The 24,329-nt window shown below is 42.6% G+C and overlaps 1 protein-coding gene across 1 annotated transcript; it reads left to right on the forward strand.

Moving 5' to 3' along the window:
• The first annotated feature begins 484 nt into the window (after positions 1 to 484).
• slc25a18 (solute carrier family 25 member 18) lies at positions 485 to 24,328 on the forward strand. The gene is made up of 10 exons (XM_034177054.1): positions 485 to 643; positions 3,157 to 3,483; positions 3,728 to 3,850; positions 8,720 to 8,775; positions 8,978 to 9,068; positions 15,159 to 15,274; positions 16,619 to 16,793; positions 22,064 to 22,236; positions 22,374 to 22,449; positions 22,556 to 24,328. The coding sequence occupies exons 2-10, from the start codon at positions 3,464 to 3,466 to the stop codon at positions 22,695 to 22,697; spliced, it is 972 nt and encodes a 323-aa protein (XP_034032945.1). The 5' UTR covers positions 485 to 643; positions 3,157 to 3,463; the 3' UTR covers positions 22,698 to 24,328.
• The last annotated feature ends 1 nt before the right edge of the window (position 24,329 follows it).

The raw sequence follows: 24,329 nt of genomic DNA on the forward strand, positions 1-24,329 counted from the left end.
TCTGTCTTCACCCTTTTGGTTACACTGGTTCTCTGTACATTGCTCTTTTTATGTGTTTTGTTATTGTCTTTATAGTTGTTCATCTGTGTGCCGAATAAATTCATTCATTCAGATAAGAGAGGTTGTGGTGCAGTCATGTGCTCTGCTCATATTTTTTTTTACATAATCATCTTACCCTTTAATTGCCACGTGCACAGCAATAATTATATATCACAGTTTAACCTGGTACTAATTACCAGTCTGTGAACATTCGCAGCCTGAAGTGAGGTCTGAGGTCTTATGTAATGCTGCTTGGCACCACAGGCCTCATGAGGAATGGGGTGTCTTTTTTGGTGAGGCTCCAGTTGTACATATTTTCTTTTTCCTTTTTAAAGCACACAGAGTTACAAACGTGTGACTGTTGTGTGTGTGCGCGCGCGTGTGTGATCTAAGTTTATTGGCCCACAGCTGTATTGTTGGGGTTTCTCTCACCATCAGAGGGAGGGACTTAGACGGGAGTACAATGCTGGTGTTTGTGTCACAGCCCATGAGTGGCGACTGGTTCTCTCAGACATCTTATGCTCCACTGCCGTCTCTGCACATGCTGCTGGAGGGAAAAGGACAGCGGGCAGCTTGATCCTGCCGGTGGGATGCACTGACAGCGGTAAGAACCAACACCCTGCTGCTATATGCAATGGAAAACACAAGTTTATCAAAGATTCTGGCTGTGCTTAACGTTTGGATCGGGGTGTTCTGGTGCTGTCTGAGAGGAATCGAGGTATGTGAGGTTGGGGCACCCTTCTCTGTGTTTTTGCAGTGCGACTAATACTACTGTGTGTGAAAGGCAGCGACCTGAAAGAAAGTTTCCACAGCGAGAGGCCTCATTGACAGGCATGTGTAGAATGTGACTATGATCGCAAAAGGCATATATAGAAGAAATAAGTAAATCATACTAAACTGCACCGCTGTGGGAAGGAGGCATCAAAACAAACAAAGCAGACAGCTCGTCACACTCAAAGGAGAAGTCAGGCATGGACAGTGTGAAGGTTTACAGTGGTAAAAATAGAGGCAGAATGGAGAGATTCAAAGAGAGAGATTAATTACGAAGCTGAGGGGACACAGAAGGGGAAAATGCAGGAAACTGAGAGAAACTGCAAACGAAATATGTTCTGACCCACAGTTAAGGTTTCAGCAGCACTTTTGTTCCTTGTATATAACCTTCAAAGCTTGACCGCAATCCACTGTAGTTACAGAATCAAAAGAAAGGGGGGGGGAACCTGCCAAACTAAGTTTACATCTTCCATTTTAATCTCGTTTCAGTCTTTTCTAAATACTGGATTCCTAAAATGGTAACAGCTGCTCCTCTTTCAGTCCTGTCCTCCATGTTAGAGATTCTCATTTTCACGTTTGTCCCAATACACAGATCTGGATTTGACAGTCCTCCTCTGATCGTATGAAACAGTGGAATGCCTGGGTCACCACAACAGATGCCCATTGGGATTTGGCACAAGATTTAAGCCAGATACCCTGTGATGCAACTCCAGTTCTACACGTTGAAATGCGAGCAGCTTCTCGTGATCCTACAATGAGGCAAGTAAGTATTTGATCCACTGTTGATTTTGAAGTTTTCCCACCTACAAAGATTGGAGAGGTCTGTCATTTTTATCGCAGGTACACTTCAACTATGAGAGCCAGAATCTAAAAAAAAAAAAAAAAAAAATCACACTGTATAATTTTTAAATAATTAATTTTGCATTTTATTGCATGAAATAAGTATTTGATACAATAGAAAAACAGACCTTGATATTTGGTACAGAAACCTTTGTTTGCAATTACAGAGGTCAAATGTTTCCTGTAGTTCTTGACCAAGTTTGCACACTGCAGCAGGGATTTTGGTCCACTCCTCCATACAGATCTTCTCCAAATCTTTCAGGTTTTGAGTTTCAGCTACCGCCAAAGATTTTCTATTGAGTTCAGGTCTGGAGACTGGTTGGGCCACTCCAGGACCTTGAAATGCTAGAAGACCCAGCCATGACCCATCTTCAATGGTCTTACTAAAAGAAAGAGGTTGTTTGCCAAAATCTCGTGATGCATGACCCCATCCATCCTCTGTTCAATATGGTGCAGTTCTCCTGTCTTCTTTGCAGAAAAGCACCCCCAAAATGTATGTTTCAACCCCCATATTTCATAGTTGGGATGGTGTTCTTGGGGTTGTTCTCATCCTCCAAACACGGCGAGTGGAGTTGATACCAAAATGCTGTATTTTGGTCTCATCTGACCACATGCCTCCTCTGGATCATCCAGATGGTCACTGGTGAACTTCAAACAGGGCTGTACATGTGCTGGCTTGAGCAGGGGGACCTTGCCTGCAGGATTTTAAACCATGACAGTGTAGTGTGTTACTAATGTAATCTTTGCAAATGTGGTGTCAGCTCTCTTCAGGTCAATGATCAGGTCCTCCTGTGTAGTTCTAGGCTTTCTCAAAATCATCCTTACCCCATGAGGCGAGATCTTTCATGGAACCCAAGACCCAGGAAGATTGACAGTTGTCTTATGTTTCTTCCATTTTCTAATAATTACACCAATAGTTGTTGTCTTCTCACCAAGCTGCTTGCCTGTTGTCCTGTAGTCCATCCCAGCCATGTGCAAGTCTACAATTTTGTCCCTGGTGTCCTTAGACAACTCTGGTCTTGGCCATGGTGGATAGTTTGGAGTGTGACTGACTGTGTGTGGACAGTGTCTTTTATACAGGTAACGAGTTCATACAGGTGCAGTTAATACAGGTAAAGAGTGCAGAATAGGAGGACTTCTTAAAGAAAAACTAACAGGTCTTTGAGAGCCAGAATTCTTGCTGGTTGATAGGGGATCAAATACTTTCATCATACAATCAGATTTCATCATTTTTATTTATTTATTTTTTTATAGATTCTGTCTCTCACAGTTAAATTGTACCTACAATAAAATGACAGACATCTCCATTGTTTGTAGGTGGAAAAACTTGCAAAATCAACAGTGGATCAAATATTTATTTGCCTCACTGTAAGTGGTCCAAGAGTCAGTCAGGACTGATTCTGCTCAACGTCTGGGGTCTGACGGGACCAACTGTGCAGAACGGCATGGCTGTACTCTTTAAATGTGTTATATCCCTCCTAAACACATCCTGTTATCTTGTTCCAGGCACACAGAGAGAAACACCTAGAGAGGGAGGGAGATTGGGATTTAGTGTGACGTATAACAAAGAAGAAAGGCTGGCCGGAAGACACACATCCAGGTTTTGTGGTGAAAACCACAGTAGGGAAAAAGCAGTCCACACCTACCAGGTCGAAGTAAACAACCTGCTGTAGTGAGCTGTGTTTTGGGGGTGGGTGGGGAGGTGAGGCCTGTATGCTGAAGTGTGGGAGAGAAGAAGGATAGAAAGAGGAAGAGGAGAAGAAGAGGAAGACGAGAGGAGAAGTAGCGGGCCTGTGGTCCAAAACCAGGCAGGATGACGGAGAAGAAAGTGAGGTAACCATCCTTTACTACTTCGCGTGTTGGTCAGCTTTGTGAATGTGATTAAAAAAAGTTTTAAAACTGAACAGACTGTTGTTGCCTTTGTATGTCAGCTTGTGATCTGCTCCACCTGCTTCATTTGCATCTTTGTCTACACTCTGGTGCATCTTTTGCATGACTTGCATTAATAAATGTGTATGTGGATGCACGTGTGTGTGTGGATGTGCACGTGTGTGTTTCCATGTCGATCCATTTGCAGCCTTACTGCTAAGCTGATTAATGGGGGCGTGGCAGGACTGGTTGGTGTGACGTGTGTATTTCCTATTGACCTGGCCAAGACTCGCCTACAGAACCAGCAGGGCATCCGGGCCTACAAAGGAATGTGAGTAGACCCCGCCCCGCACTGCCACCACCCCAAATTCCTCAAATGGCATATGATGTACAGTAAACTAAAAAGACCCAGTCTGAAGAGTTTAGATGCAAAATGCTATAAATCCAAAACCAAAAAGTTTAATTGAGGTCAGCATGCACTTGGTCACTATCTGTGTGAAAAATATTAAAGAATTTGAACACAGCATTTTCATGTTATTTATGTAAACTGTTATGTGTCGGACGCAGCCCGGAGAACCGACCAGCGTTTGAAGGACCCAGTATAAAATAAGCAGAGCACGGTACAAAGGATAACAGAGTTTAATGAACATAACAGTGATGTGAAAAAATATAAAAGTGCGCGGTCTGGCGTGGTGGTTTTGCGGTGCACTCCCAGCAGCGCCAACGGTCCGGAGCCAGAACCAATTCGGACCCAAGGACCCCGCCGACACCCCCCAGGTGGCCGCGACAAACCGAGTCTGTGAAAGAAGGAATCATTATGTGAGTCCACACTCAACACACAGAGAGAACGCTCAAAGGTGCACAAACAGCAAACACTTCCTGGCTTAATTACTAATCAGCTTCCCACCCTGCAGGCATGGAACATCCAGTTCACAAAACTCCACTGCAGTGGAAGCTGATTACACGACCAACATACAGCTCAATATAATAAGGTGTGAGGGACACCACATTTACTGACTATATAAATGTTAGTCACAAAATCTAACGTACCTCAGGAAGTGTGCTGACGAGCGTGAGACCTCACCCCCTCCTCTTTCACAGACCATGCATCAAACCTGGACATTCTCTGCATCCACTGATGATGAGATGGCTCCCAAGACGACGATCTCACCCGTCTGGTCACAAGGTCGAGTCTCTGGCAAATACACACTGTGTACTCCAGTCTTAAATGCCACCATGTTCCAATCCATGTAGATGCACCACAGCTGTGAGTCCTGACGAGCCGCAGGTGATCAGGGTGAGGTCCTGATAAACTCAGCTACACAGCCACTCAGTCCCAAATGCAAGCCACCTGGAAGGAAAAACAAAAGACAGGACAGAAAACAGAAACAAAAGGCAGCCAGGCCCCCCCAGCCACACAACATAAATCTGAGTTTACATTTTCAATTGCATGTTTCCCCATTTGAGAAAAATGGACTTGTAGTGTTTTGCATCTAAACTCTTCATTTGTAATTTCTGTTAGATAATATCTGTGCTAAGTTCTTATTTTATGTTAGCTATTAAGTATGTGCTTTTGCTATTTGATTGGAAGTCTCTGGGATCTGGTTTACCATTTAAACATAAGAGTTAAGTTTTATTTCCATAATTTATGTCTAAGTCTTAGATACAGGGAGGGCTCCGCCTATCTGTGAGAGCCAGTAACATTAGAAATTTGAGACTAATCTACACCCACTGTAAATGCCCACACTGTATAAAAGGTGCTGTATGACCCACCTTCTGGGCCTTTCACAAGATGCACGCTGTCTGTGAGGGTCCCGGTCCGGTTTTCATTGTGACCTTTAATAAATCCAAAATGAGGACTACAATTGCTTGGTTCTTAGAAAGGGGCAGCAAATTACATAAAGAGCTGGGAGAAATTACATTTCAAAATGTGAATTTCTGGGAAAAAAAAACAAAAAAAACAAAAACAAAAAAAAACTAACTAAATAATAGAGAATTTTTCCTGCTTTTGAAAAATGCTAAAATAAAGTAAAAGACTTTTTAGATTAACTAGTGTGTTGCCTGTGGGGATCCATGGGCTCTAGATTGGGTAGTGTTTATAAAATAGGTAGCTGATATTTTTCAAGGGTGGTAATAAATTATACAAAGTTTCTATAATGATTTGGAATGACGTGCGAGTTCAGAATATAATTATCAATGTTCATTGTTGTTACGTAATATCCGTAATTTCTCCAAAAATATTAGTATTAGACATTTTCTTCCACCGCCTGTGTTCTTTGTTTATTAATATTTTTTAAATCATTCCTAAGGTTTTTTTTTTTTTTTTTTTTGCACATGACAGTCAACACAGTTTCTTTCATGCTCCTGCTTTTTCATTTCCACAGCTTTGCTGAATTAAACTTTGGGATTGTTTTCAAGTATTTTGTATGCAAAGAAACAGAATTCCTACTTGTTATTCATCTTGAAACATCATGAAGAGGAAACTGACTTATTTCTGCATTCAAATCTATTAAAAAAATTCCTGTATATTTGTATTGTTAACTGCGTCAGAAGCACAGGTGGGTCGAAGTCACACTGAAGTCATGAATCAGCAAGTCCCAAATCAAGTCTCAAGTCATAATGACCACCAATTGTTTGCAAGCTGACATGAGACTTGACTTGGAACTTGCAGATTGATGACTTGAGAATGACTTGACAGTGACTTTGTCCCACCTCTGGTCTGTAGCAGGGCCCAAGCAGAGGGTCGCCCCTTTGAGTCTCGTCTGCTTGAGGTTTCTTCCTCAAATCATCAGAGGGAGTTTTTTCTTACCACTGTTGCCTGTGTACTTGCTCTCAGGGTTGGTAAGGTTAGACCTTACTTGTGTGAAGTGCCTTGAAGCAGCTTTGTGATCTGGCACTATATAAATTAAATAAATTGAAATAAATTGAATTTAATAAAAAACAGACATCAAAGTCTCATGAAGCAAAATCTCCTCAAAATACGTGTGCCTTGGTGAAGTGTGGACTTAACGCAGAACTCTTAGAGAACGAGCAACAGAATTCAAATTAGAACCATGATACAGTAAATTATTATTCACATAACCAAGAGCCACATACTTTTTCACTGAGTCCTATTTCAGGGCGGAGTAGCATTGCCAAACATCTCCATTTTGGTCCTTGTTTGGGACGTTTTGTACAGGCAAAAGAAACATAATAGAATCACCATAAAAGAGTGTGTTTAGATGGACTGGCATGCTGACTTTATTAGTTTACTTTTTAAAGCTGTGCATTATCTTCATTCATTTGCTCCAAAAAGGAAACTTAATCATGTTAAAGTAAAACAAATTCATGCTTTAACAACTTGATTTTAAAATATATACATTAACAGAAAAACACATACATGCACATTTACAGGCGTCTGAAACAAAGTTAAGAGAAGCAGACTTTTTCAGTGTGCACATCTGGTGGGTATTTGTTTCTGGCTAACGGGGCGTGGCACTCGTGGTCAGTATTTTCCGACTGTGGGATTCCACTGTGAGTCATGAGATGGAAAAATGGTTTAGAGCACTCGTTTCCTTCAAAGCTTAGTCATGAGGTTATTTTCTCTTTGCAGAGGAAAAAACAGCATTTTTATCTGCTCCCACCCTCCACTTCAACCACTTTTTTTTAAACATGCCTGGCTTGTCATTGGTCAGTGCTGTTGGGTAAAAGCTGAGGGTCAATTGTGGTATCTGACAGCCCCCCAGGGTAAAGTTCTCACTGACAAAGGCCAAAAGATAGAGATGGGAATACTTCTCTGACCTTTACTCCAGAATGAATTCTGGTTCCCTAACAGCCGCTGGTGCCACTGAGTGTCTCCCAACCATAGCTGACCAAGACATGGCTCCAACCATAGAGGAACTCAGCAAGGCAATTGACAGCTTGGCCACTGGCAAGGACCTAGGAAGTAGGAGGATCCCCCCTGATTTGATCATGTATAGCAAGGACTCTACTCCTCCCACTGCACAAAGTTCTTTGTCAATGCCGACATGAAGAAGCCGTGTCTCAGGACATGAGAGATGCCTGCAGAAGCTGGCAGAAAGTGGTCTACCCCAAATTACAATATGGCTTCTGAGCTGGGAGTTGTACTTTGGACATGGTGTTATCCAGACAACAACTCCAAGAAAATTGCTGCAAACAGAAGTTGCCCTGTAAGTTGCCTTTATCTACCTTACTAAAACGTTTGATCTAGCCAACAGAGATGGCTTGTTCAAGAGCCTTCCTACAATTGGCTACCCACCAAAACTGCTGAGCTTGATCGTATCTTTTCACTGAGCAGTATAATGGTACTGCTTCTGAACCCTTCGATATAGGTGTCAAACAGGGTTGCGTCCTTGCTCCCACACTCTTTTGGAACTTCTTTGCTCTATTCCTAAAGCATGCATTTGGCTGTGCAACAGAGGAAATCTACTGACGGACTAGATAAGATGGCAGGCTATTCAATCTTGCCTGCCCTAAAGCCAAGATCAAGATATGCAAAATCCTCATCACAGACTTTCTTTTTGCTGATGATGCTGTAAGGCCTTTGGACACCAAAGAATATTAATGTCCTTAGACAGGATACAGAGGCAAACCAACCATCACCAGGGATTACTTTGAACTCAATGATGTCCATCAGTTTACTTACCAAGGCTCCTGCATCACTGATAATCTCTATCTGGACACCAAAATAGACAAGAGGATTACGAAGGCGGCCACAACACCCACGACTAAAGTGCGGACAAACCCCAAGATGACAATGAAAACAAAGATGGCAGTATACAATGCTTGCGTCATCAACACACTCCTGTACGGCAGTGAAATGTGGACTCCATACTCCAGACAGGAAAAAAGACTTGGCACATTTCATCTGAGAAGTATTTGTTGCATTCTAGGTATTACCTGGGAGGACAGTGCATACAGAGATATACTATAAAAAAAGAAAAGTGTTTTTGGACTACGTTTTCCAAACTACTCCAGAATATAAATACCTCCAGACATTAATCCAGATAATATTCCCAACAAGTTAGAGGGAAATCCGTCCAGTCATTTTTAGCTATCTTGCCCCACACACACATGCCAGTGAAAACAATACCCTGCTATTGGTGCTTTGCTGACACACGGGGTAATAAAACCCCCAGACATAAGCCCATACTTTACCCACTGTAAAGCAGAATGTCCTGTGTTCTGTTTCTTTTTAAAGGCTGGACTGTCTGGCAAAGACTTTACGCTCAGATGGCTATTTTGGATGCTACAGAGGTATTTTTTGAATTTCTAATCCCTGTGACAAACAGCTTTATCACTCTGCTTTACTATCAGCTTAATCTGTCTGCCTATGCAGCGCTTGTGTGAGAACTGAATCTTTTTATCCATAAGCAGCAGTGTTAACCGGGTGCCGGGTGGCCTCGACATTACTGTGGAGACCATGGTGTGGGACTTATTTAATCTCTGCCTTTTTCAGGTGCAGCAGTAAATCTCACTCTCGTCACACCAGAAAAAGCCATCAAACTGGCTGCCAATGACGTCTTCAGACAAAAGCTCTCCAAGGATGGGTAAATACATTTTTGTCCGACCAGGCCTAGTGCCACATGTCACTGTATCCACCACGCTATGGAACCATGCTGAGTCCTGGTTTGCAACCACCCTGGTATACATGCAGAAAAAACCCCACCTATTTCCTCACCGTCAGTTGATATATGGACTTCCCTTTGGGCTTTTCCAGGTGCCCTGATCGAACCAGATAGCATAAATCCCTATAGCTGCCGCTGTCTTCAGCTGTTTCACCACCTTTGCCATCTTGTGGTTGGCAGCTGACAGGTGGATCAGCTAACAGACCCCTGGCACCAGTGATGTGCAGCATCACAGCAGGAGGGTCAATCTATTTATTTAAAGTAGACCCAACGGGAATTACCCTAACTGTGATAGGAGGAGATGTAGGTTTGGAGGAATGCAGTGCTTTGAATCCTCTCTGAACAGGTCACGGGTCACTAGACCACAAACAGCGTCATTGCACGGTTGACGTCATACTTGTACCTAACCAGTCATTCTCACTATGTCTTGTACAACAACACTACCTCTAACCTTGAGATATATTGATAATCTTGAAGATAACTTTGAGATACCTTGACATGAGATATGGGGTTCCACAGGGCTCCATCTTAGGCCCCTGCTTTGCTCCCTTCATATAGCAACTCCTTGGACACAAACTGCAGAGTTTTGGGATAACCTTTCATTGCTATGCTGATGATACTCAGTTGTACATGCTGATAACTGCTGGTAATCTCATACACATAAAGTCCTCAGAGCATTGCCTTGCGTCGGTGAAAAACTGGATGTCCATAAATTTCTTACTTTTAAACCTGGAAAAGATCGAAATGATGGTTCTTAGTCCAGCGAGAAATCTGCATCAATCTGATCTGCTACCACTTAACCAGGGCTAATGTGTCATACATCATATTGACAAAGTGAAGAACCTTGGGGTGATTTTTGATCTCACGTTGTCCTTTGACTTACACATTAGAAATGTTATGAGGACTGCTTTCTTCCACCTGCTTACTTTTAAACCTGGAAAAGATCGAAATGATGGTTCTTAGTCCAGCGAGAAATCTGCATCAATTTGATCTGCTACCACTTAACCAGGGCTAATGTGTCATACATCATATTGACAAAGTGAAGAACCTTGGGGTGATTTTTGATCTCACGTTGTCCTTTGACTTACACATTAGAAATGTTATGAGGACTGCTTTCTTCCACCTGCGAAATATAGCAAAGATTTGTCTCACCCTGTTATTGGCTGATGCAGAGACTCTGATCCATGTATTTGTTTCTTGTAGATTGGACTACTGCAATGCTCTATTTTCTGGTTTACTGCAGTCCAGCATTAGGGGTCTGTAACTTGTTCAAAATGCTGCTGCCAGACTTATAACAGGAAGCAGAAAGTTTGACCACATTACACCCATTTTGGCGTGGTCAGATCTTAAGGTTCTGCGATGAACCTATAAAATTATTCATGAACTAACACCTCCCTACTTAGCTGACCTATTCAAACCCTACGCACCAGCAGGGGTTCCGTGTTCTCAGGGCGGTGGCCTGCTTTGTGTCCCTAGGGTGAATAAAAAGTCTACATGCCACAGAGACCCCTAGGGTGAATAAAACGTCTATGTGCCACAGAGCCTTCTCTTATCGTGCACCTGTTTTGTGGAATGACCTTCCTATGGAGATAAAACAATCAGATTCTGTAGAGACTTTAAGGTCCAGACTTAAGACGCATTTATTCTCCCTCTTGTATGGCTAGCATACGGCATAGTATGGTACTATGCTTCCTATCCTTTTAAAGTCATTTTATTGGAACAGGACTTGGCTTCAACTTCATCTAAATTTGGGGTCTGTTATTGACGCTTAGGCCTAGCAGCCAGCGATCACCTCAGTAATTTCTCTGTTTTCCTGTCGATTTACTGCTGATGAATTATACCTAAGGTGTAGTTTTTCCAGCCGACTGATTCTACTCTTTTTCTCTCTGTCCGAGGTACGAATCACGTCACATAGGATTGCAGGATTGACTGCTACAAACCGCAGGGTGCTAGACTGACCGTGAGATGTCATGCCTGAAGCTGATGCCCCACATTGCAGTCTGTTTGGAATGGACATTGTCATAGGAACAGGCCCACTGATGCCATAAGAAATGCTGGATGACCCCTACCTGTGGTGCAAACACCTGTGTGGACTTCTCATCAAATTCATCATCTTCTCTTTCGCTGTTATGTTGTTTGATTTCCTGTTTTCTGTTTGTTCGGCTTTGTAAAACTTTGCAAAAACCTTCTTAGAATGGCCTATGCAGTGGGTCACCCCTTTGAGTCTGGTCTGGTTGAGGTTTCTTCCTCAATGTCATCTGAGGGAGTTTTTCCTTACCACTATCACCTGTGTGCTTGCTCTAGGGGTTGGTAAGGTTAGACCTTACTTGTGTGAAGTGCCTTGCAGCAGTTTTATTGTGATTTAGCACTATATAAATTAAATAAACTGAATTGAGCACACTGAAATTGTGAGATGATAGTGTGCACAACTTTGCAGATCTCATTTAGCTTCCTAACTTTCTCACAAAAAAGCAAACATGCACATATACAGCCTTGCCTTGTTTGATGACAGGCAACTCACTTATATGCACAGTCAGTGCACACACAAATGTTTGCTGCATTCTGTGGTGGTGGACACTTTAAATTAGCTCTCCGAATCCATGTACTGACAATTCCCAGGATAAATATGCAAAAACAACATACTTCTGACAAAAAACCAGAGTGATTTACAGTGAATCCAGAAAGTATTCACAGAGCCTCACTTTTTCCACATTTTGTTATGTTACAGCCTTATTCCGAAATGGATTAAATTCATTTTTTCCCTCAAAATTCTACACACAACATCCTATAATGACAATGTGATTTTTTTTTATTTTTTTTTTAGATTTTTGCAAATTTATAAAAAAAACAAAACAAAAAAAAAACTAAGAAATAGCATGTACATGAGTATTCACAGCCTTTGCCATGAAGCTCAAAATTGAGCGCAGGTACATAGTGTTTCCAGTAATTATACTTGAGATGTTTCTACAGCTTAACTGGAGTCCACCTGGGGTAAATTCAGTCAATTGAGCACAATTTGGAAAGGCACACACCAGTCTACATAGAAGGTCCCACAGTTAACAGTGCATGGTGAGGCTGGGGAGCATCACATCCAGCACAGGCAATCAGCACTGGCAACCCTAAGGGGTGTGTGCTCTCTCCACTGTTCTTCTCACTCTACACAAACAACTGAACATCAGAGGACCCATCTGTTAAACTCCTGAAGTTTGCAGATGATACCACCATCATTGGTGACATCCAGGATGGTGATGGGGCCGGATACAGACAAGAGTTGGAACAGTTGGCCCTCTAGTGTGGTCAGAACAACCTGGAGCCGTTTCTCCTTTGCACATTTTTATAGCACATTTTATTTTCACATTTTGTATTGGTAATTATTTAGTGTTTATTTATACATGCTTGTATAGAGACGGTACAGTTCACTCCAGAGTCAACTGTCTTGTATTCTTTTGAAGATACTTGGTGAATAAAGGCAATTCTGATTCTGATGTCAGAGCACAAACCAATCATGAAGTCAAAGGTCTGAAGACCTCCGAGACAGGATTTCCATTTCTGCTGCTTCGAAGGTCCCAATGAGCACAGTGGCCTCCATCATCCATAAATGGAAGAAGTTCAGATCCACCAGGACTCTTCCTAGAGCTGGCTGCCCATCTAAACTGAGAGACCGGGGGAGAAGGACCTTAGTCAGGGAGGTGATCAAGAACCCAATGGTCACTCTGTCAGAGCTCCAGCATTCCTCTCTGGAGACAGGACAGCCCTCCAGAAGGACAACCATCTCTGCAGCAATCCACCAATCAGACCTGTATGGTAGAGTGGCCAGAAGGAAGCCACTCCTTAGTAAAAGGCACATGGCAGCCTGCCTGGAGTTTGCCAAAAGGCACCTGAAGGACTCTCAGACCATGTGAAACAAAATTCTCTGGATTGAACTCTTTGGCGTGGATGCCAGGTGTTTGGAGAAAACTAGGCACCATCGCTACAGTGAAGCATGGTGGTGGTAGAATCATGCTGTGGGGACGTTTTTCAGCAACAGGAACTGGGAGACTAGTCAGGATTGAGGGAAAGATGAATGCAGCAATATACAGAGACATCCTGGATGAAAACCTGCTCCAGAGTGCGCTTGACTTCAGACTGGGATGGCGGTTCATCTTTCAGTAGGACAATGACCCTAAGCACAAAGCCAAGATATCAAAGGAGTGGCTTCAGGAAACCTCTGTGAATGTCCTTGAGTGGCCCAGCCAGAGCCCAGACCTGAATCCTATTGAACATCTCTGGAGAGATCTGAAAATGGCTGTGCACCAATGGTCCCCATCCAACCTGATGGAGTTTGAGAGGTGCTGCAAAGAGGAATGGGCAAAACTGCCCAAAGATAGGTGCACCAAGCTTGTGGCATCATATTCAAAAAGACTTGAGGCTGTAATTGCTGCCAAAGGTGCATCAACAAAGTAAATCAAATCAAATAAATTTTATTTATATAGCGCCAAATCACAACAAACAGTTGCCCCAAGGCGCTTTATATTGTAAGGCAAAAGCCATACAATAATTACAGAAAAACCCCAACGGTCAAAACGACCCCCTGTGAGCAAGCACTTGGCGACAGTGGGAAGGAAAAACTCCCTTTTAACAGGAAGAAACCTCCAGCAGAACCAGGCTCAGGGAGGGGCAGTCTTCTGCTGGGACTGGTTGGGGCTGAGGGAGAGAACCAGGAAAAAGACATGCTGTGGAAGAGAGCAAAGATCAATCACTAATGATTGATCTTTTGCTCTGTATGTGTGGTGCATACAGAGCAAAAAGAGAAAGAAACACTCAGTGCATCATGGGAACCCCCCAGCAGTCTAAGTCTATAGCAGCATAACTAAGGGATGGTTCAGTCACCTGATCCAGCCCTAACTATAAGCTTTAGCAGAAAGGAAAGTTTTAAGCCTAATCTTAAAAGTAGAGAGGGTGTCTGTCTCCCTGATCCGAATTGGGAGCTGGTTCCACAGGAGAGGAGCCTGAAAGCTGAAGGCTCTGCCTCCCATTCTACTCTTCCAAGTATTGAGCAAGGGTATGAATACTTATGTACACGTGATGTCCTAGGTTTTTATTTTTAATAAATTTGCATAATTTCAAACAACAACAACAAAAGGTTTTTTTCATGTTGCCATTATGGGGTGTTATGAGTAGAATTTTGAGGGGAAAAATGAATTACTCCATTTTGTAATAAGGTTGTAACATAACAAAATGTGGAAGAAGTGAAGCGCTGTGAATGCTTTCTGGATGCACAGTGTGCACCTGCATCAATTCAACAACAATTAGCATTATAAAATATGTTGCAATGCACTGGACAGCCTTGCAAGGAGAAGCCTCTTTTTGTGTTGTATTTCTCTTGTGTTGTGGCGCTTTGCAAAGCTTTTTTACATTCTTTATTTGGGGGGTGGGTGCTGTCTGAATCTGCAAAAGGCACATTATCAAATTAAATTGTTACATGTGCTGCAGGTGATATTTATATTGATTATGTTTGTAAGCATTTGTGCAATTTGTTAAAGATTTTATGCAAGTTCCTGTTGGACGTTATGTAGATGGTTTTGTGCATTTGCTAGGTATTGTCTTAATTTGGAAGTGTTGTGGCCCATATCAATCACCATAGATTTGAACATGTAAAAATCATGTTCGGCTTCAACTCACGTTCAGTTGATGTGTGTCAGATTTGTGCCTCCTGTATTAAAAGGGGCATAAATGAAAATTGAATTAAAACTAACAGGAACATTCAAAGGTGTTTTTCTTTACCTTCTTTTCTTTAGTCAACGTCCTTCCTGGTGCAATATAAAAAAGTGAGATTACAGCACAGACATGAGCCGTTTCAGGCTTTGTCACAATCTGGCAAGTGAACATGTTTCGGTAACGTACAGTTCATGGCAACTCTACCTAAATCATGGGTCCTAAATGTTTTATATGTGCTTATTTGCTGGTATAAATTCTGATAACCTTTACCGGACATAATTTTGTGTGGCTGTTACTGGTACTTTGTGTTCCCAGGAAATTACCCCTATGGGGTGAAGTATTGGCTGGGTGTGGGGCTGGGACCTGTCAGGTAGTTGTCACTACTCCCATGGAGATGCTTAAGATCCAGCTGCAAGATGCAGGAAGACTGGGTGAGTTTCTAATGGCAATAAATGTATCTTCCAAGAGTTCCTACAGAAGTGACATAATGGTGCTACGTGTTGGTAATTGTAGAAATTGTTACACGACTAAACCAACACTCAGTCCAGGTAATGTTGAAAACTCTCACCCAGTGTGTTTGCTTTGTACCAAAAACATTTCAAGGTGCAGTACATAATCCTGTGGTGGAATTTGTGTTGGAAAACAACCTGCTCGACTCAAAAATTGTTTTTGAAGCGGCCAATACACTGAAATAGTCCTGTTGTTTGCAGTGTCAAAGTTTCAGTTAGAAAAAGCTGCAGCCCAGACATTGCCCCTCATTCTACTGGACTTCTTAGTTCACATGTAATACTCTGAATTTGTGGAGACAGATGTGTTGTGAAAGTGTCGTGACACGGACCCACAACAGGGGGCGTAAATGAACGGACAATGGATAAGCCAAAAGTAACAATTTAATGTTGTGAATCACACAACGACGTACAGACAATAACAATATAGTGACTGTCAATCATACACCAGGTGACGTGTGGGCAGGCTCGACGATAGAAGACGCCTGGCGAGAGAAGAGCCGGATCCCACACAGCTTCCACCACCAACGGAGCTGAAGAACACCGGAGCCGCCAAGCCCTGCGCCCCAGGTGGCCGCTGTCTTCAGCAGTCAGACCCGGTACTGCTGGCAGAGGACAGAGACAGTCCTGATGAGTGTGAGGTCGCACACTTAGTAATCCCACAGTCTGTATTCAGTAAGGAGGGAGCACCTCCACCTCCAATCACACACTCGTGCAGCTCCTGTCTAACCACTTATCTGGTTGGGGCGTGAAGCGAAGCCGTCGCTGATCACACCAAACGCCAATCCCACAGATAAGGGCACACCACAGGAAAACGGCTGCAAAGAAGTTCAGATTATTACTCAATGTTTTGAGTCAGCAGAGAAAATTACCTGATTGGTAGTTGATTTCTCGGCGGGGAGGTGGAGTTGCAGTCCGGCCTTTAAGGTGGTGGTGATGATGTGGATGAGTGACAGCTGATGCTGATGACGAGTAACAGCTGTCACTCCCGGTTGCTATGACGCCCTCTCCTGCTTGAAGCCCGCACTTCAAGCAGGGCGCCATCTGGTGGTGGTGGGCCAGCAGTACCTCCTCTTCAGCGGCCCACACAACAACATGTGAAAATGATTGTTTGGCACATATTGCGTTATGTTTCTGCTTATCAATTCCTGTATCAATTTCATTCTCAGAATAAATGAATGACACCTAAATAGTTTAAATAAATAAATACATAAAACTCAGGGAATAGTCTACATGTATTTTCTAACCTGAGACAACCCCATTTTTCAGCTGCCCAGAGACCTGTCGCAAGGCCGACTCCGGCTGCTGCTGGTCCAGCTCCATCGCCAGTGCCCCATCCGCCAACCCGACCACATAAATTGTCGGCCACTGGCATCACTGCGGAGCTCCTGAAGACACGCGGCCTGGCTGGTCTCTACAAGGGTGCAGGAGCAACATTACTGAGGTGACAAAAACAAACAAACCCACACAGTGGTTGCCAGTCCTGCTTTGATTTTGATGAAGCATACATTTTGTATATACTGAAAGAGACTAGCTTTAGGAACCAAACACCAAGCACATTTATTACACTTTTTTTTTGTTAAGAAGAAATCCAATGTCTACATCAAGCTAGATCACAAACTACATTGCGTGCTCCTTTATCCTGACCAACTTCTTGGCAAAAACCAACATTGTGGTCAAAGGAATGACCCACATGAACACAGAGACTAGACTGTGTTGGGGCAAAGAGCTGAGGAAGGTGACAACAAAATGTCAATAGCCATGAAGAGTCCCAAGCACGCTGTGACCTCTTTAATTCTTAAATGGAAATAGGTTGGAACAATCACAACTGTTAGCCACCCTTCAAACTGATAAATTACGAGAGAAGGGCCTATATATGAGAGATAGCAATAATCCAAAAGGTCACTGTGACTGAGCTTCAAAGAATGTGTTGAAATGAAACATCCAAATGGACAAATATAACTGTAACTGTCCACTAATCCGGAAATTATGACAATGTAACTTGATAGGAGCCTCTTCTTAGTTTAAAAATAAAGATGAAAGCTTGCTAGGAGTTTGCAAAAGACCTCCAAACAAACTCCAAATAGGCTTTTCTGTGTCTTCCTTTAAATTATTTTAGAATGCATAAAAATGTAGTTTCCATTTTCATTCCAGGCCAGGGTCAACATTTTCAGTTTTGTTAAAATCGGTTCTGTAGCTAGTGTCCCATTGCAGATTACTGACAGGGATGGCGACATTTGTGGTGCATAAACTGCAAACGGGGCCAGAAATAGGTAGTAAAGAGGTGGTAAAAGTAGTGCTGTAGGTCATTTTGCACTATCAGGAATGTTTTGAACGTGTTCAAAAAATGTGTTTTGTTTTGGGGACACACTGTGATCCAAAACAGAGAGCAGCTGGATTTAATTTGTACAGATAAAGGGTAATATTTCACAGATGTCGGGGCATGTGAGCAATACTAGTGCATTGTGGAGCCAAGAGGACGGATTGTGGTCAGAGTAATAGTCACAGGGCGGCATATTATAAGAAACTTAAGCATCACCTTATCTGTCACTCTGCCTCACTGCACTGTTACATGGCAGACTCGTACAGGACTGCAAACACCAGGCATCTTACTTTATTTTTACAGATGGCTGTTATTATCATCACTGTCTGTCGAAATAAATAAATTCTGCTGGAATATAGATTTTGCTACTCGGTTATTTTGATGCCAGATTACAATGTAAAACTAAAACACAATGCAGATTGTATTTTATTTATTTTTTTGAGCGAGTGGTGGGTGGTTTCATTGGAGCATGGTGAAACTGTCCAGACTGGGCAGCAAAGCACAGCAATGTATATGTGCGCACAGCAGCGCATTCAAAGACTCACTGTTTTGCTGTTCTCGTTAAATCTCCTCTGGAAACATAATATACATCTATAATCCCATGACAAACATGCCACATTCTTCGGTAGAAGACACTTTTCAGATGTCAAGATACATTTATCATTGTGGAAAAGTCTTGCAACTGTAGACGCTAACGCATAGAATGAACAGTGTATCATTGTGCACGTGCCCAGAAGCTCATAGAGCAGGGTACACCCTGGAGAGGACTCCAGTCTATTGCAAGGCCACATATAGACAGTCAAACGTACAATCCCAATCCCAGTGAAGTTGGGACGTTGTATAAAATGTAAATAAAAACAGAATGATTTGCAAATCCTTTTCAACCTATATTCAATTGAATACGAGGGCTGTCCGTAAAGTATAGGTCCTTTTTATTTTTTTCAAAAACTATATGGATTTCATTCATATGTTTTTACGTCAGACATGCTTGAACCCTCGTGCGCATGCGTGAGTTTTTCCACGCCTGTCGGTGACGTCATTCGCCTGTGAGCACTCCTTGTGGGAGGAGTCGTCCAGCCCCTCGTCGGAATTCCTTTGTCTGAGAAGTTGCTGAGAGACTGGCGCTTTGTTTGATCAAAATTTTTTCTAAACCTGTGAGACACATCGAAGTGGACATGGTTCGAAAAATTAAGCTGGTTTTCAGTGAAAATTTTAACAGCTGATGAGAGATTTTGAGGTGATTCTGTCGCTTTAAGGACTTTTCACGGTGCGAGATGTCGCGCAGCGCTCTCAGGCAGCGTCATCAGCCTGTTTCAAGCTTAAAACCTCCACATTTCAGGCTCTGTTGATCCAGGACGTCGTGAGAGAACAGAGAAGTTTCAGAAGAAGTCGGTTTCAGCATTTTATCCGGATATTCCACTGTTAAAGGAGATTTTTTTAATGAAAGACGTGCGGATGGGTCCGCGCGTCGGGCCGCAGCCGACGCGGTGCGGCGGCACAGGAAAAACACCTCCGTGTTGATAACCATTTGTTAAAATCCAGTTGGCTTTTGATGGCTTTCAGTGGAGTGAGTATATGAGAAATTGTTTATCAGCTGGAGATGTTCCAACTTGTCCTTAAGGCTTCCAGCAGAGGTGTTTTTCCTGTGACGGAGCGTGCCGACGCTGCAATCCGCCCGCACGTCTTTCATTAAAAAAATCTCCTTTAACAGTGGAATATCCGGATAAAATGCTGAAACCGACTTCTTCTGAAACTTCTCTGTTCTCTCACGACGTCCTGGATCAACAGAGCCTGAAATGTGGAGGTTTTAAGCTTGAAACAGGCTGATGACGCTGCCTGAGAGCGCTGCGCGACGTCTCGCACCGTGAAAAGTCCTTAAAGCGACAGAATCACCTCAAAATCTCTCATCAGCTGTTAAAATTTTCACTGAAAACCAGCTTAATTTTTCGAACCATGTCCACTTCGATGTGTCTCACAGGTTTAGAAAAAATTTTGATCAAACAAAGCGCCAGTCTCTCAGCAACTTCTCAGACAAAGGAATTCCGACGAGGGGCTGGACGACTCCTCCCACAAGGAGTGCTCACAGGCGAATGACGTCACCGACAGGCGTGGAAAAACTCACGCATGCGCACGAGGGTTCAAGCATGTCTGACGTAAAAACATATGAATGAAATCCATATAGTTTTTGAAAAAAATAAAAAGGACCTATACTTTACGGACAGCCCTCGTATACCACAAAGACAAGATATTTGATGTTCAAAGTGATAAACATTTGTTATTTTTGTGCAAATATTTGCTCATTTTGAAATGGATGCCTGCAACACGTTTCAAAAAAGTTGGGACAGGGCAACAAGAGACTGGGAAAATTGATGAATACTCAAAGAACACCTAATTGGAAACAGGTGAGTATCATGATTGGGTATAAAAGGAGCATCCCAAAAAGGCTCAGACGTTCACAAGCAAAGATGAGGTGAGGATCACCACTTTGTGAACAACTGTGTGAAAAAATAGTCTTTAAGAACAATGTTTCTCATTGTTCAATTGCAAGGAATTTAGGGATTCCATCATCTATAGTCCATAATATAATAAGATTCATAGAATCTGGAGAACTTTCTACACGTAAGTGGCAAGGCCGAAAACCAACATTGAATGCCCGTGACCATCGATCCCTCACGTGGCACTGCATTAAAAACCGACAACATTGTGTAAAGGATCTTACCGCGTGGGCTCGGGAACACTTCAGAAAACCATTGTCAGTTAACACAGTTCGTTGCTACATCTACAAGTGCAAGTTAAAACTCTACCATGCAAAGCAAAAGTCATACATCAACAACATCCAGAAACTCTGCCGCCTTCTTTGGGCCAAAGGTCATTTGAAATGGACAGACGCAAAGTAGAAAAGTGTGCTGTGGTCTGATGACTCCACATTTCAAATTGTTTTTGGGAATCATGGATATCGTGTCCTCCGGACAAAAGAGGAAAAAGACCATCCAGATTGTTACCAGCACAAAGTTCAAAAGCCAGCATCTATGATGGTATGGGGGTGTGTTAGTGCCCATGGCATGGGCAACTTACACATCTGTGATGGCACCATCAATGGTGAAATGTACATCCAGGTTTTGGAGCAACACATGCTGCCATCCAAGCAACGTCTTTTTCAGGGACGTCCCTGCTTATTTCAGCAAGACAATGCCAAGCCACATTCTGCACGTTACAACAGTGTGGCTTCGTAGTAAAAGAGTGCAGGTACTAGACTGGCCTGCCTGCAGTCCAGACCTGTCGCCCACTGAAAATGTGTGGCGCATTATGAAGCACAAAATACGACAACAGAGACCCTGGACTGTTGAACAACTGAAGTCATACATCAAGCAAGAATGGGAAAGAATTCCACCTACAAAGCTTCAACAATTAGTGTCCTCAGTTCCCAAACACTTATTGAGTGTTGTTAGAAGGAAAGGTGATGTAACACAGTGTTAAACATACCACTGTCCCAGCTTTTTTGAAATGTGTTGCAGGTATCCATTTCAAAATGAGCAAATATTTTCACAAAAACAATAAAGTTTATCAGTTTGAACATTAAATATCTTGTCTTCGTGGTGTATTCAATTGAATATAGGTTGAAAAGGATTTGCAAATCATTGAATTCTGTTTTTATTTACATTTTACACAACATCCCAACTTCATTGGAATTGGGGTTGTACACACACCCCTATGGTCAATTTAAAGTTTCAGATTCACCAAACATGCTTTGGATGTGGGAGGAAGTCAGAGCACATGGGAGAACCCATGCATGTTCTCCCCATGTGTATGGGGAGAACATGCAAACTCCACACAGAAAGGCCCCAGGTGGGAAGTGAACCCAACCATTACCTTCTTGCTGTGAGGCAGCAGTTGTAACCACTAAGCCACTGTGCTGCCCTCTGCAGTAACCTGTTCCATATGACACACAACTTTAGACTGCCATTGTAATAAACTGGGCCTGATTTCCTCATTTTTGGTATCAGGAAGGCAATCTGGGCCAAACATTGGCAATGGGCGCCATGGTTTTAAGTTTGAATAATTCTGCTAACAATCCAGCAAACAAATGCTTGACATAATCTGATGATACACAATTCTCCAAATACAACTGTTGCTTTAATAAGCTGATTTTTAATTATGTAATGTATACTGCTGCATTTCCTGACATCTTCTAATCAATATGATCAATAAATCCCTGCAGCAATGTTGTGTTGCAGTTAAATGGGGTCACATCACATTTCCAGTTTTTCTCCTCACTTGACGTTTTCATCTAAGTCCACGTCACAACTTGTCAGCTCCATTTCCTTCCCTGACCGTTCATTTCCACTTTGCTCCATTCATTTATCCTACTTAAAACATTTTTTTCCCTCCAGGGATGTACCTTTCTCAATGATCTACTTCCCACTGTTTGCAAACCTGAACGCGCTGGGCCGCGATCAGACAGGCAGCCAGAGTGACGTGCAGGAACGAGCCCCATTCTGGCAGTCCTTTGCAGCAGGGTGCACCGCCGGCTCAGTGGCAGCTGTAGCTGTTACACCATTAGACGGTGAGACAGACTGCGGGGTATGAAGTGTGAACACAGGCTTCAACCTCTGCTACCCATGAAGATAACAGATGTGTCCAACCATCCACAGCACTTGACGGGCACAGAGTCATCACTGACTTTACTGTTTTCCTCTGCAGTTATAAAAACGCGTCTGCAGACTCTACAAAAGGGTGAGGGGGAGGACACCTACAGAGGAATCATTGACTGCACACAGTAAGGCCGTAACCGATATTTAAAAAATATATATCAATATCTGACTCAACAGAAATACAGGTTTTCCTCATTTTCTTCCTGGTGACCTCACTGTTTACATTTACAGGCGCATCATGAGGCGTGAGGGCCCGCAGGCATTCCTAAAGGGGGCAACTTGCCGCGCTCTGGTCATCGCTCCCCTTTTTGGAATTGCACAAGTTGTCTACTTTCTGGGGGTAGGGGAGACGTTGCTTGGGTTGCTGGGATAGGGATGTTTGACTTTGTGGTGGCTGTTGTCTCTGTACAGATAATCTACAGTGAAGAAATAGGCCATGAAGAGAGATCCTGCATTCAGCTACTCAAAGGAGTCATCGTACAAGGGTCTATTTACTAAACTGTTAATGGTTCACACTAATCGTGTTTCTTCAAGGTTTTCATGCTGTTAACAGGGTCCTGTGGGTTAAAGACAGTCCTATGTACATATATATATATATATATGTCCAAACTGCCTAGTGGTCCATGCAGTTCTGCTGCAGTATGTCAGTTCCCCCTTTTTTCCCCTTAGAGATGATTCCATGCGGTTGCATGTTGCTTTAAGCCTCAAGCAAAAACTATCAGATAGTTTGTACATTTGTGATGAAAGGAACTTTATATCGTCCACTGCAATTGGCAAATTAAAGTTCACAATAATGCTGTATAACATTCGATATTATGCCAATCATGTACGTAGGGCAGGGGTCCTGGAGATCACCTGAACTGAAAAACGTGCAGGGCAGATGATCTTTAGGAGCAGGGATTGCGTCTCCTGATGCCGAGCTTAATCCCCATCTTTCTACTTTGGAATGCGTTCTTCTCACAGCATCCATGAGGTCGAGGATGTCATTTTGGATTGGGGACAATGCTTGTCAGTGTCCCCAAAGGTATGTGTTAATCAGATTCTTTTAGTAATAATGAATTAATCCTTTCACCAGTATATGGAACAATCCTTCCCTACTTATAGGCCTTGGTGTAGACTGCAACTTGAGCCCCATCATTGCTGACAATTTTTCCTCAAGCATTAAACTGTGAGTCTTAAATGAGCTCAGTTTAAGTTAAACAGTCCAATTTAAGTGGGATAGTGATGACTGATTGTTCCCAGTGTTGGTAGCAATGTAGAGTTTGGACAGCAAAGACGCAGACGAGTGAGGTGGTCCATCCCAAACAGCTTGTGTGGACAATAACCCTTTGCATCTTATAACTCGCCAAATACAAACATATAATGAGGACAGACTCCAATGGTCCACATTGATCAAAACAGCATTTTTGTTTTGTGTATGGAAAATCCCACAGAGGTGTCTGCTACCTGCTGGATGGTTACTGAATGACTAAATTAACAAAAATTACAATCAGCTGTGTCTGAACTCGTGTAGTTGGTCTGCGGCCTGAACACAGAACACGTGTGCATGATGCTTACTACGTGAGAAAATATGGGATGAAATATACAATAGAATGGAGAAGTAAAACTGGAATTAAATGGTTAATGAATGGACAGGACGATAAAATGGATGTTACAAAAGCTTCTGAGTCCATGTCAAACGTAGGCATCATGAGCTGTGTTTAATTAAGTACGTCACCAACTGTCTGGTGTTGAACCATGTCTACAATTTCATATTTAAAAGGCTGCAGTCTGCACAACATACATACATATGCTGGTAGGCATGCAGGGAGGGTAAAACCATATCCTGCCAAGTTCACAGGAAAACACTACAAGAATTTTATTTTTAAAATCATTATTTCTGATGCTCGAGAACGTTTTCCGCAAATAGTATATCTGTGTAACTTCTTCCTCACTATAGAGGTGAACATACCCTGATGTAAACTGTTTGCTGTCAATAAAAAAAAAAAAAAATTGTCATCATGCT

The sequence above is a fragment of the Thalassophryne amazonica genome, chromosome 8, assembly GCF_902500255.1.
Source record: "Thalassophryne amazonica chromosome 8, fThaAma1.1, whole genome shotgun sequence".
NCBI classification, from domain to species: Eukaryota; Metazoa; Chordata; class Actinopteri; order Batrachoidiformes; family Batrachoididae; genus Thalassophryne; species Thalassophryne amazonica.